The sequence below is a fragment of the Ananas comosus genome, linkage group 1, assembly GCF_001540865.1.
Source record: "Ananas comosus cultivar F153 linkage group 1, ASM154086v1, whole genome shotgun sequence".
In the NCBI taxonomy this organism is placed as follows: domain Eukaryota; kingdom Viridiplantae; phylum Streptophyta; class Magnoliopsida; order Poales; family Bromeliaceae; genus Ananas; species Ananas comosus.
The window spans coordinates 1,274,158-1,287,722 of record NC_033621.1 but is presented as its reverse complement, the minus strand read 5'-3'; the positions used below and the strand labels follow the sequence as shown (position 1 = coordinate 1,287,722).

Genomic DNA, 13,565 nt, shown 5'->3' with positions numbered 1-13,565 from the left:
TAGAACAGTAACAACAACTCTTTGAAATTTAAGTTGATGTATCAAACATAGAGAACAAAATAATTTGATTTGAACAATGGATTGCTTAATGGAGAAAAGGATCTTTATATGATAATACACTACATAATTCAAACTAAACAATATCTGATAGAAAGGGAAAAACAGAATGAAGAAGCTCAATGATAATATATGAGACCAGACCACCGCCAAACACGATGAAAAGAACCTCCAAAGGGTTTGCAGAAGGAGTTGTCCAGTGCAAGAACAAAAAGATTAGATCTCGATTTTGCTTATAAGAAAAATGAAGAAAAGACATATTAGTTGTTCTGATCTCAATCTAATTACTACAGCATGAATGGAATGTATATTTCACGGAATTCAATTTGAGCACGAGAAAGCGATAACTTGCACCGTGCATAGAGAGCATTGTGAAATAAGTCAAACATGTTAGGCAACATAATTTCACAATATGTGCACAAAGAAGAAGGATAATATACGGTTATAAAGAGGTAAGAATGAATATATCATCCTCGAACTTGAAATGGCGACATGACGCACTCTCGTGTCTCGACTTAGTTTTGGAAAGTGCGCATACTTCAGCAAGTAACAAAAAGAAGCACTACAAAAACTAAGACAAGTGGTAGGTTTCAGTGCAACAAATTTAACTTGTAGAAACCGAAACACAAAAGGTTAAAGCACACAGACCTTATGAACTACAACACATTGTTGAAACGAGTACTTGTAGTTGCAAAGTTCTGGTTTTAGTACCTCACCTTTCATGACTTAAATTCAAGATATTCTGATCAGGAGCCCATTTCAAAATGCACTATAGTTCAAATCTGCAGATTTCAACCACCTTAAAACAAGCATACCCAAGTCCGGATATATGATATATTTGAGCACAGAATAGAGTACTGAAACAATAAACAAAGAGAGAGTAACACTGGTGCACAAACACAAGTACAGTACTGTGTAGTCAATCATTCTTCAAGAATTAATTCCTACATCACCCAGTATTAGAACTTAAGTGATACCTCTCACTCCTATTCTGTGCAGCAAGGAGTTCATTTTGCAAACCGTTTGGTTCGGGTATAAGCAAGAACTAGCTATTACAGGGATAGGTACAAATATGGGAATAAGAAAAATAGTGTTTGAATAAAAATTGGGTTGTTCCCGGAGATAAGAATAATTTTAGATAGTTTTATATAGAAAATGGAGGTGTTGGTGGGGATAACCGAGAACTACTATTCTCGGATAAAAATTAGCGTTTGGGTATAAAGGGGGGGATAAGGGCCTATTCCTATCCCTATCCCCTAACCAAACGCTTAGCAAGTCTAGAAAAGTAATGCTTTTGGAAATAAGTACAGTCACCACAAGATCTTACATACCTAACACGAGATAATATGATGTATAAGTGAATGACACGAGGCTTTTCATGGAGAACAAGAAGTATGATTCAAACAAAATGAATTTCTATGCAGCAAAATATCAAACCAACAAAGGCCCCAAACAACTCTGAAATCAAAACACCTCAACTTCATTAGTGACCATACACTCAGGATTCCTAAGTACAGAAGATACTAGTCATCCGTACATTAGCGATCTAAAACACTCTAGATTAACTAAGTAAAATCGCCTTAGAATAACTAAGTAAAACCGCCTTAGAAGAAATAGTAAGCATAAAGTGTTCCTATTATCAAATATAAATAGCATTATTATTATTTTCCCTTTTGTTGATACTTGAAAGGAGATCAATATGTCAAAACACGGAAAAGCAATTCGACAACAAAAACATGCTAGCAATAATGAGCTATTGGATTTGCACTTCCAATTCAAACATGCTTTACTCTAACCAGCATTAACCCAAACATTTGGTAGGCAATCAAATTCGAATTCTAAGAAGTTTGCGACACCATTACCGCAGCAACGAACATGCAATGCCTACCTACACCTAAACCGGTACTGCTCTGAGGGACAAATTTATACCAGATCTAATCTCAATGGAATCATATAAAAAAAAAAAAAAAAGCTACTCCAGAAGCACCACTCAACTAACATCCTAAAACCTCCTCAGCATTCCATCGAACACATAGCATACGAAAAACAAAACACTATTACAACATTACAAGGATACCAGCTTTCAAATCCATAGCAAAGAAAGGAACACGAATCTCCGAAATTGCAACCATAAACAGCGAAATTAGTATGATTTCTCAAGGACCCACATCCCAAATCATAAAAAAGATGTGCTTTTTTCGTGTTCATCTTCATCTAAACATCGAAACAAAAGCAACCTACTTGGAGGACAAGCGCATGCTGCTCCACGGGAACTTCCCCTCCTCGACCTTCTTCTTCGTCTTCTTCCCCTCCGCCCGCTTCCCCTTCCTCCGCCCACCCTTACCACGGCCACCGTCCAAATACTCCTCGCGCCTCTCATCGAGCCAATGCCTCTTCTCACCCTCCCCGCCCCCCTCCCCGCCCTCGCCAGCGACCACGGCGGGCCTCGAGGAGCGCGCCCGCGCGGCGATGCGCTCGCGCTCCTCCTGCACGATCCGGATCGGGAACACGTCGGGGGAGATGGAGAGCGGGGTGCTGAGGGTGACGTATGCCTTCTTGTAGTCGGGCTTCGCAGCGAGGAAGGCCCCGCGGCGGAGCTTCTTCCCCTCCATGTTTAGGGTTCGGACCTCGGCGACGTCGAAGCCGTAGAGGGACTCGAGGACGCGGCGGATCTCGATCTTGGTGGCGGAGGGGATCGTCTTCAACGCGATCTCGCGGATGGAGTCGAAGGGCGGGGAGGGGAGGAGGAGCTTTATGGGCATGTTCGCGAAGTGGATCACGCGGCGCCCCAAGCGACTCCCCATCGCCCCCTCTCTCTAGGGAAAAAGCTCGAGGGTTTGGAAATGGCGGCGAAGAGTGGATGAGTTCGAGGTGGAGCCGTCGAGGTGGAGATGGACGCGAAAGCGCGGAGAGAGAGAAGTGACGAGGAGAAGAGGGTGTCCCTGTAACGGAGAAAGGGGGAAGAGGACTGTTACTATTCTCTGCACCTAGTGTATCCGTACATTTTATACACCGCACTTATAATAAAATAATATAAGATAATTAAAATCCAAATCAACTTTTTTGCTGATGCGATATATACAGTATCTAAAAAATCAATACGTAAAAAGATATAAATTTTAAAAATAGTCCCCTNAAAAAAAAAAAAAAAAAAAAAAACTGATACAGATGCGTTAGTTACGTAAACCCAAACATTAATAATATACAAGCTTTTCGATTTTTAATCCTAATTTTGAGGATACTATAGAAGGATTTTCTTTTTGAAAAAACTTCAAAAACCTCCTTGTGATTTCACGCTATTTTATTTAGTGCCCTATGATTTAAAGTGTATCAAGTTACTACCCTATAGTTTCGCACTTTCTTATTTTAATACCCTATAGTTTAAAGTGTATCAAGTTAGTACCATGTGGTTTTATTTTTTTTTTAATAAAATATTAAACCACGGGGTACTAAAGTGAGAAAGTGCAAAACCATAGAGTACTAACTTGATACACTTTAAACCACAGGATAGTAAAGTGAGAAAAAGTGAAACCACAGGGGGTATTTGAAGTTTTCCCTTTTTTTTTTGGCGGGGTATGTGGTGCACGGTGCACCGGGTGCATGCGTTAGTTTCGCACAAACCCTGGGAACTGAGTGGTACCGTTGTGGGCTCGCGGCCTTTTTGGGCCCACTGGGCCGCGTTGGGCCCGCATAGGAGAATCGGTAAGTCGATGCGAAATAGAGAGACCCGTGTGTAAACACACCAAAGGGCATTTTGGACATTTCGCTACTCCTCCACCTACCTCCTCCTCGTCCACACCCCGCTTTGAAATAAACCGGAGAAAAAGAGCGGAGAGAGAGAGAGAGAGAGAGAGGAGTTTAGGAGAGAGAGAGGAGATAAGGGGGGAGCTCCAATGGAGTTAACACATCTCCTTCCCAAAACACCACTCCTCCTCTTCCCAAAACACCCCTCCTCCTACGCCAAAACCCTCTGCTGCATCAGAGCTTCTCTTCCCGGAATACCACCCCGCCCCCTCTCCATCTCCTTCGCGGGGAGCGTCCCTCAGAGTTCGCCCTCGCACTCGATTCGGAGCCGCTTCGCGTCGATCTCGAGCTCCGCCGCAGCCTACCCCGGCGGCGGCGGCGGCGGCGGCGATGGGCTCGCCGGAGGAGCCGGTGGCGGCGGCGGCGGCGGCGGCGGCGGCGGCGGAGGGGAAGGGGGATCGGAGGGTGCGGCGGCGGAGGCGAAGGCGCTCGCCGCGGAGTCGGATGAGGCCTCGGATTTGCGTTCGGGTGATGTGATTGTTCTCCATGTTGGGGTAATTGATCTCCCATACTCTGTTCTATCTAATTACTACTCACCTTTTTTTTTTCCGATTACAATCATGTTGAGACTCAGTAATTTTCCCTTGTAATATTACCCACTAACTTTTCATATCTCATAGAAAAAACTTACTTTTGGAATTTCAATTTGACCATAAAGTTTGATTTGTTTAAGGGGAAAAAAAGAAGAAGCAGAACTTAAACTAATTATCTAATGTTACTATATTAACTGATTAGTTGGTGAGACACTTAGAACTAATTAAACTTTGTGGGTGGAATTTTTTATCATTTGCATGACATCAAACTTAGTAATATTAGATAACCAGTGACTTGTTTGAACCAAATTAAGGTTTATGGTCAAATGGAAACTAGAATTTCAAGTTAGTGGATTTTTTTTTTTGGCATTAAAGTTAGTGGAAAGCTCAGTGGGGTTTTATGATTTTAATATTTTGTAAAATATCATAAGAAAGAAGTGATTTTTAGGAGGGAATAGTGATTCTGTGCTGTTTTTTGATAATTTCGATTCAGGGTATGTCTTGCGGCGGATGCGCAGCTAGTGTGAAGCGGATCTTGGAGGGTCAAGTGAGTTTGGTTTCTCTTTTCTTTCTCACTATTACATCTTATCAATCGATCGAACACCGAATTAATCATAAGAAAAAGGTGGAATTGTAGGTAGAAAATTGGGGTACTTCGCCTTGCTTTTCACCTCTTTCAATAAGCTTCATTTATCTATTGTTAACTCCTTCCAATCCTCTATTTCCTATCCATCTCTCGGTATAGAACTTCAAATTTGAAATAATTGGGATTATCCGTCAGTTATTTTTTTTGTGCACTTATTGTTTGTTGCTGCTTTATGCCTAATTGCTTGTTTGTATGTTGATCTAATTCCTTCTTTTGTTGAGCAATTCTTTTTCATATAGTTTTTGTGTATTCTTTTCTCTTTTTTCCCCTTGGGAAGAACACTAAAAACTGTAGATCATTTTGAATAATTCTCTCATTTGCCTATGGAAGGATGGTTAACGATTTTATCTTCTGCAGCGCGATGTGTCTTCTGCCACGGTCTATCTTGAGAAGGAGACGGCGATCGTGTTGCCTATAGCGGAAGCAAAGGTTACTCAGGATTGGCGACAGCAGTTGGGAGAGAAACTCGCAAACCACTTGACGACGTGCGGATTTAAGTCTCATCTTCAAGGTAACCATTACTTGCCCAGAAGGAACAAGTTTCTTAGACCAGGAAATTTTTTCTATTTATGGGCTGTCTTGTTTCACTCTATTTATAATCTATCCGTGGTTTGTTGGTAATCTGTGAGCATGCTGTTTTTCTTTCACCGACTCTCAAATATACTTTCTCCTATGAAAGAATACGGGCACAGTTTATTTAACAACCAAATTATACATTCACAAATGTGACATTTCTTGTAATTCGACAATATAGTATGTTGTAGTTCTCACTTTTATAGAGAAGTTTCTGCTCCGGCGAAATTCAAGATTGCATAGGAATCTCTTGAGGCTTTCTCAAATTCGTTGAATCGTTTTCTTGGAAATTCAGAAACGTGGCATACACAGAGCTAACATTATGTGGAAACCCAGTTGATTTCTGTACTGTCCTCGCATTTTACCTTGTTCTGTACTATTATTGGCAGCTCAAGGACATGCAACTAAAGCCGCCGACCAATCGTGAGGATGATCACTGTGCAACGAAATTTCAGCTGTACTAGCCCCTTTTTACAATAAAGTGGTATGTATAATCTTTCTTTCTTCTGTTTTCTGTTACATTAACTTACCATGCTGGCGAACTTTTATTCAGCGACGGATAGATCGCCGCTGCGGCCGTGCCGAAGGAGTTGCCGAAGGAATTGCTGTGTTGAGCAAAACTAATTTTCAACTAGGTACTTTAACTATCTCAACATAGGTGCCACTCTTTCTTTACGTATCTTATTGGTCTTAAGCCTCCACACTCTGTGGATGGACTTTGTGAACCTACATATTTCGACCACAAGCAGAATCTGATTGTAACTTCTCTACTTTGTTCCTTTTTCTATTTTTATATGCATCAGGTACTAAGTTGGTTTGTGAAAGTTTGTCATATACTTGTGTGTAGCAAAATTTAGCGATGTACATGTGTTCTGCATTCCAAGTTTTTTTTTTTTTTTTTTTTTTTTTTTTTTTTTTTTTTTAACAAAAAGGAAAAATAAGCTTTGTAAGTCCTAAGGGCAAAACTCAAACCTCTAATTCTCTGCACCGGTGTTGCTTCCATGCAAGGTAAGCACAGNCGACCACAAGCAGAATCTGATTGTAACTTCTCTACTTTGTTCCTTTTTCTATTTTTATATGCATCAGGTACTAAGTTGGTTTGTGAAAGTTTGTCATAGAAAAAAGAGATGGGAAATTAAGAAAGGAGATCGAGAGAAAAGAGAGTGATAAGACTTTTTTTTTTTTTTTTTTTTTTTTTTTTTTTGCAACAAAAAGGAAAAATAAGCTTTGTAAGTCCTAAGGGCAAAACTCAAACCTCTAATTCTCTGCACCGGTGTTGCTTCCATGCAAGGTAAGCACAGTACTCATTACAGCTGCTTTATGTTTTCATTGTTTATAAATGAAACTATCATAAAATTCCTAGGTATAATAATTTCCATTGAGCTATCCACGGGAGTGAAATCAAGAGATAATTCATTAGACAAAATGCGAAGTAATAGCTAATATATCAACGGTTTCAAAAGTCTGATCAAAGTGTTCACAATATAAACTGCTCAACTAAATGGCATCAGTAGCACATAAAAAGCAATCCAATTACAAGCTCAGAAAGAGAGTATACTATGTTCATAAAATACAGCACCAGACAATGTTGAGACTATTGCAATATGACTAAAACAAGAAATGACGAGGACACGTACAATTAACAGCTAAATGAGTGTGCACTAATAAGTTTATAATAATCTGCGCTACCGAACGACTACGAGCAACATACATCAATCTTGCTCTCGGAAGCTCCCCTGTTTAGGACTAGGAGCAATTAACGATACAAGTGCTCGGTTACTCTGCTACAGGGCATAATATCCAAGTAAATCTCATTACAGTAGAATAAACTGTGTGATGTATTATACAGGCAATTGGATGCCCCATCTCAAGTCTCACAAATAGGCATCATACTTTGATAAGGGAAGTAGTTCTAATTTGTAGTTACTCTCATACAGAATCATTTTTTTACTTTCCGTCCTCCTTCCTCTTCCTTTTTTTTATTTTTTGGGGTGAGCATTTATGCATTGCGACTACTACCAAATTGTTTCCGAGAAAATACTGGATTGGGAACAGCATCTTGGTTGTTGGTAGGAACTTGGCTCTGTTCATTCTGTTGAAGTGAAGGGTAGGAAAGATTTAAAAAAAGTCAAGCATTATAGACCCATTCGGCTGGTAAAATTGAATTGAATAGGGTAAGATGAGATAGTGATGTTAGATGAGAGAAACAGAGTTAGCGACTCGAGGCATCCTTAGACTCTTGCGACCCCTGAATGCCTCCGAGTAGCTAAACTCTCCTTCCCCAATATCGCCCTCGCGTCTCATTCTCTATCAGATCCAATCTCACATGCCAAAGGGGGCATAGATGGGGCTAGTTTGTATGAAACTTACAGTAATATGAGACTCGAGCGATGTGGCATCTTCAACAGTTCTTGTACGAGGGCCTGAAGGGCAGTGGAAAAGAAGATGCGCTATCGACCGATCTATGGGATTTGTTTCTGTCTCAGCAACAGATATATCCACAGACCTGAAAGGACATGGCAGTAAATGGAGAGATCACAAATGGATGACAGTATAAAATGTCTTCCCCAGCATATATTGAGTATTAAAAGTGGGCTATTGTTGTTTTTTTAACGAGGCAGCACGAGGCAGCACACTATAAATGATGACTAAACAAGCTTGTTCAAAAGCTGCTATAACATAGCAAGACATTCTTCACCATGCTAACAGAATGAGAACTTACGGCAATTTAAAATGGAAGAACATGACTACAGTTCATTGGTTTTAAAAAAGAGGTTTACGAACCCAAGCTCAGAAAGGCTATTACTTTGAAAGAAGGAAAGAGAGACTAGGGGCTTGCAAACTGAAACCACTAAATCTAATTAAGAAACTACAGTAAAAAGTAAAAACCTTGTTATAAAGTGTTTTCACTCCTTTTATCATAAAGCGTTTCTCGGACTTAAAATACAATGGAAAATCATAATTACATGGTATATATAGCTGATAAAACCACTTTAGTTGGTCCGGGTAAATGCCTAGAAAATGAAGAAAATTGAGCTGAGGGTTCAGAACACAAATATATGGAAGTCATCAGCTAAATAAAAAAAGCATTTGATGCATAGAGGCTTATTAACATACTTATCAGATGCTTCAGTGTTTTGAGCTCTTCTTGTGTCTCCGCTCTCTCCATTGCAGTCACTTGGACTAGAAAAATAGTTCCTTTGTTTTGCACTTCTTGCCAGTCGGTATAAACCATCTCTTAAGCACAGCTTTGTTTTCACATCCAACTGAATCTCATTAAGAAAAATAAAAGTTAAGCAAGTCCTATGTTTGTCACAGCCGACAGAGGACAGCCTTCTCTTAAAAAAATTCTGATGAAATTACACACTTGAAGGACCTTAGGACATCGTGGAAAAGGCGAAATAACAAAGAGAAAAGATATTGCATGCTTGCAACTAATGGGATTATAGATGTATGCTTTACTTATATAGCACAAACATACATTATACTATCGCTTTCATGGAAATGTAAGCTTCTAAGGAGCAGTAAGATCCACATATGCATGATAGTGGATAAACAAAAGAAAAGAAGAAAAAAGAAAAAAGCACATCCAAATGGCTTACGATTGAAAACCATCCAACAGTAATGGACAGAGTTAGTGAGATATGGAAACGTAGTAAGTTCAAAATGATTAGCTATACCTGATTCATAACATCCTGAAGCTGTTTTAAGCTTGTCTCTTCTAAAGAGATATCATCAGCAGATATGGATGTGACAATTGAGCTATCCAGTAAGTGTAAAGGATCTATTCCAACTTGAGAAACTTCCGTCCTCCTTTTTTCATGTTCACCACGATCGATATCACACTGAGATTTATGGGGTTTCCCACCAAGAAAACCTTTTACTGTAGATGCCTCTTGATTCGGGTGATCACCCATCACAGTTTCATGCATCAAATGCCTATTTTGCAACTTCGACGCTTCCTTCCTTGAAAACTTTGTACAAGGATTAGCTTCATCACTTGTAACATAACATACAGCTTTCGAAAAGGAAGGATTGGCTTCACATTCTTTGAATCCACCAATCGATGCTATCTGTGGGAACGGGACTTCAAGCAGAGGAAAGCTGTAGTCAAACTCTGAATAGGGACTCATTGAGTCCATGTAACTTGAGGATGCATTATCTAATGGCTGCTTTTGCTTCGAAACATTTTGCGCAGCATGTGGTTTACAAGCTGAAGCTGCAGAAAGCTTCTGGTTCACAAGCTGTTGCATTTTGTTTTCTGTTGACGAATATTGGCTTCCAATCTGCAGTATGTACAAAACTTAATATGAAGCACTTATTTTTTCTCAATCATATCAGCGACTGCTTCTCCCAGGTTAAAACGCGTAACATGAAGGGTTAAAAAAAAAGAGGAAAAAGTATTTACCCTATCAAGGTTTTCACACCCACTTGAGCTACTTGTATTCTGAATCTGGCTGAAAGTAGATTGCTCAACCTCACCTCCTTCATATGCTTGTATACACTGATATCAAATGTGAATACTTAATTGCATTTGAACCACATAACTTGGAGCATTATTTTGTCAATGTCAAACACTTAGCACTACATAACGGGAAAAAGAAAAAATTGTTCAACTTGCCTGCTCTTTGAGTACACATTTACCATTGTCTTCTGCAACGGCATCCACCCAATCTACATTGAATTGATAATTGGCACTAGCAGCTACCGGAGCAATTTTAGATAAAAGATTGGAGTCTGAATCATTTAGTAGATCCAATTCTGAGCATGAGGATGATAAGCCTGGCTGGAGAGCAACCTCTGGCCCGTAAACAATATTTGATGAGGGGGGAAACCATGACAGACCATCTGTATTGTCTGTTTGATGTTGCCCGTAGGTGGAATCACAGTTTCTCCAGAAAAGAAAACAATAGAGAGGTAAATAAAGCAAAAGGAAGTATATAATGCTACTAGAAAAAATTTTGGAAAAAGAAAGGAAAGGAAAACAACCAAAAATTACAAACTTTCTGCCCAGTGGCCCTCCTATCAAAGTTCTTTCAGAGAGCTATTTGTTATTACGTAATTTAGTACTATGTCATGAAAACAAGTGCTTAAATATGGCTAAACAAAAGTGACCATCTAAATTACCTGAACATTCTGTCAACATCCTCGAAATTGTCAATGGCAGGCCAGTCATAATAAAGAAGATCATTCTCTGTATCTGGAAGATTAAGATTACTACCAGATGGAGAAGCATCACTAATTGAGAATGCACAGTTGTTGCTGCCATCTTTAAAGGAAAAGGTATTCCCATCTGGATAAGTTTTGCAGCATTTCAAACAATCATGAGATCCAGCATCCTGATATGCTATATTAATGACGTTTGAATAAGTAGTACCTTTTACAAGATTTATACCTTTTGTTTCTGAAGTAATATTTGCAGTGCTCGTTTCAACATTTACTTCATTCTGTGACTTGTTATTAGTATCGATTTTAGCCTGTGATTCATTCAGCTGTTCACCGCATTGATAAGGCACCGTAGAGTTGCCATTCCGAGCAAACTCATCCCAAATATTATCTTCAAGCTGCACAAACACTACCATTTATCAGCCATTTGCATACCTTAAAACTATTATGATCTTTCTTTAAGTTCATCTAGAATATGAGTTATTTCGACACTTATTGTCATAGTAAGCTGAGGCATATAAATACTTAACAGAGAAATATGATCAACTTAACTAGAAAGAATGTGTAGAGACTGCTACAATCCCAGAACGTTGCACATGATTATGCACTGAGCTTCTAGGCGCATACAATCATATGCTATGGAGAAGTTTATAAACAACTCTTGAGTATTTAATACATAAGTAATCACTTCTCAGGCCGCTAAAACCACACCCTGCCCTTCATCATCGACTCTCTTTGGGCAGTTTCAATGCCCATCTTCACCTCGTGCCATTATTAACTTGATCTAAATCAATTTTCCTCATTGATTGGACTTTAAGGTGCCGATCAAAAAAAAAAAAAAAGTCCGTGTGTCTATAGAGTTGAGCTTAGGTGCTATTAACAGCTAAAGGCTCCATGCTATAGACACAGTTTGGATGATAGGTGACAACCGACATGGTTAAACATAATCTAGAGAATTTGATGTCTCCAAGAATAAATTGGCCGCAAAATAAACAATCCGAGCTACACACCATAAAAACATAGAGAGCACGATCAAGGGTGCCAAATGTGATCTAGATGGTTCCAATTACCTTTTTAACTTCAGCTTGGAGAGGCTCAGAGAAAGCCTAAACCTTATGGGACACGAACCTCTACTATAACAAGTCCTACAGATTCCAAAGCAAGACCGTATGTTTACTGATGTTAGTAGTATAAATTTGTCAGATGGAAACTTGGCCTCAAGTTTCACTCTGGCAATTTAGCTATCTAGCTAACTCACATATTTTGTGATTTGGAAATTGTTTCCTTTTTTAACTTTTACAGAGAAAATAGATGAAGTGAAACACCTTCAGCTTGCTTGATTTATTCTGATAATGAATAAGTGTAGAACATTTGGCAAAGAAACCGGTGCCCATCTTAACAACTTAACCATTATTTACCAGTTTCTTCAAACAGTTTTCTAATGTTCTGAAAATTCCCTCCGCCGACTCCGAACTCTTCTGGAAACTCACCAAATTAAATTTCCAATTAGTAATCAATTATAGAAACAGAACAACCAAATTATACTTAGAATAAAAGAGTACCAGCGATTAAACACTTAAATTTAAGAAGATTATGCTATAACCAATTTTTGTGCTTCTTCTTCTATCATCAAATGCCACAAAAGCGTCGAACAAACTCTAAACTTCAAATATATATGTATGCATATATATATAAAAATAAAAAAAAAAACATAAAAATCAGTAAAATCCCACAACACACAATAATCACTAGCGTCGAAGAAACTACTACTCCATCAAAGCAACTAGATATTAGAGTTACCTCACAATCCTTCCAATCTGGCATCGTCCTACTTTATCCTGGGCCGAAACTACACAGCCTCGTTGGATCTGATCTCATATTTGCTCCAAACCAACGCCTCTCGATCTATCCACCCGAGAAACCCACGAAAACCGAGTTTAATCCCCAAAAAACGAGATCAAAACCGCAACAAAAGGGGAATCGAGGACCAGTACCTACCGCCGAACTCCGCAGCAGCTCAATCGCCCACGGAACCAGCTTGGGGGAAGAAGCAGGAGCCCCAAAACCACGATTCTCGGGGGAGCTATCGCCGAATCCCAAACCCTAACCCTAATCCCGACCCGCTCATCGCCCTCAGGGGTGGAGGGAATTACCGCTACTGCTGCTCTACTACTACCTCTCCAGAGACTTCCTCGCCAAATTTTTTTTTTATGGATTATTTTATATTTTAATTTAATTTTAATTAATTAATTTATTTATTTATTTTAAAGTTGGGGGCGGAGAACGCACACAGACGCGTGCCGTGGCGGGGCCCAGAAGCTTCCAACTCGTGGATGAGAAACGGGGCATGAGATCCGATCAATTCCTCGCATCTGATTGGTCCAGGGAGGGGACACGTGTCGGTTAACCGGTCGGCGTCGTTCGTGGCGTGCGGGGCCCACCCTTCGGTGTAACTAATTTACAAACCGGCGAAAATGTACGCATGGCCCCCCGTACTATTCCCGTACGAGCAATTTGGTCCTCCGTATATTTTATATATTTTTTTTAAGAAATTTTTTGTTTCCTACTAATACTTTACATTATATAGAATTAACATTTTGGAATGGTTTCTTTTTATTAATTAATATTTTTATTAAAATACTTGTGTAAAAAAGGATGGGGACCGAGTTGCGATATTGGGATAGTACGGTAACTGCGAGTACATTTTTACCCGCAACAAACCGGGGCGTGTTACGGTTGTAACAGCGAAGTGGTTTACGGCGGAATAGGGGGTGGTTTGGGGAAAA

The 13,565-nt window shown here is 39.6% G+C and overlaps 3 protein-coding genes across 4 annotated transcripts; 1 reads left to right on the top strand and 2 right to left on the bottom strand.

Moving 5' to 3' along the window:
* Window positions 2,053-3,005, bottom strand: LOC109706773. The gene has a single exon (XM_020227753.1). It carries the CDS (start codon window positions 2,859-2,861, stop codon window positions 2,295-2,297), a length of 567 nt encoding a protein of 188 aa, XP_020083342.1. The 5' UTR covers window positions 2,862-3,005; the 3' UTR covers window positions 2,053-2,294.
* LOC109712166 (copper-transporting ATPase PAA1, chloroplastic-like) lies at window positions 3,865-6,477 on the top strand. Its single transcript, XM_020235592.1, has 5 exons — window positions 3,865-4,355; window positions 4,888-4,941; window positions 5,398-5,551; window positions 6,003-6,097; window positions 6,167-6,477. Exons 1-4 carry the CDS (start codon window positions 3,951-3,953, stop codon window positions 6,038-6,040), a joined length of 651 nt encoding a protein of 216 aa, XP_020091181.1. The 5' UTR covers window positions 3,865-3,950; the 3' UTR covers window positions 6,041-6,097; window positions 6,167-6,477.
* LOC109712149 (protein LNK1-like) lies at window positions 7,079-12,979 on the bottom strand. Of its 2 annotated transcripts, none has more exons than XM_020235583.1 (10): window positions 12,774-12,979; window positions 12,580-12,684; window positions 11,009-11,177; window positions 10,741-10,906; window positions 10,235-10,505; window positions 10,022-10,117; window positions 9,294-9,899; window positions 8,731-8,879; window positions 7,984-8,119; window positions 7,079-7,705 (listed from the first exon to the last, which is right to left on the bottom strand). In XM_020235583.1, exons 2-10 carry the CDS (start codon window positions 12,601-12,603, stop codon window positions 7,613-7,615), a joined length of 1,710 nt encoding a protein of 569 aa, XP_020091172.1. In that variant the 5' UTR covers window positions 12,604-12,684; window positions 12,774-12,979; the 3' UTR covers window positions 7,079-7,612. The 2 variants fall into 2 exon arrangements, with proteins under 2 accessions (XP_020091172.1, XP_020091165.1); XM_020235576.1 differs by having other exon boundaries at window positions 12,778-12,979.

Bases quoted from the DNA above. Each gene is read 5' to 3' on its own strand.
- LOC109712166 (XM_020235592.1), top strand. From the start codon at position 3,951: ATGGAGTTAACACATCTCCTTCCCAAAACACCACTCCTCCTCTTCCCA. The intron at 4,942-5,397 runs GTGAGTTTGGTT...TATCTTCTGCAG, and splicing joins AGCGGATCTTGGAGGGTCAA to CGCGATGTGTCTTCTGCCAC. The intron at 5,552-6,002 runs GTAACCATTACT...TATTATTGGCAG, and splicing joins ATTTAAGTCTCATCTTCAAG to CTCAAGGACATGCAACTAAA.
- LOC109712149 (XM_020235583.1), bottom strand. From the start codon at position 12,603: ATGCCAGATTGGAAGGATTGTGAG. The intron at 10,506-10,740 runs GTAATTTAGATG...TCTTTTCTGGAG, and splicing joins GATGTTGACAGAATGTTCAG to AAACTGTGATTCCACCTACG. The intron at 10,118-10,234 runs GCAAGTTGAACA...ATTTGATATCAG, and splicing joins AATGTGTACTCAAAGAGCAG to TGTATACAAGCATATGAAGG.
- LOC109706773 (XM_020227753.1), bottom strand. From the start codon at position 2,861: ATGGGGAGTCGCTTGGGGCGCCGCGTGATCCACTTCGCGAACATGCCC.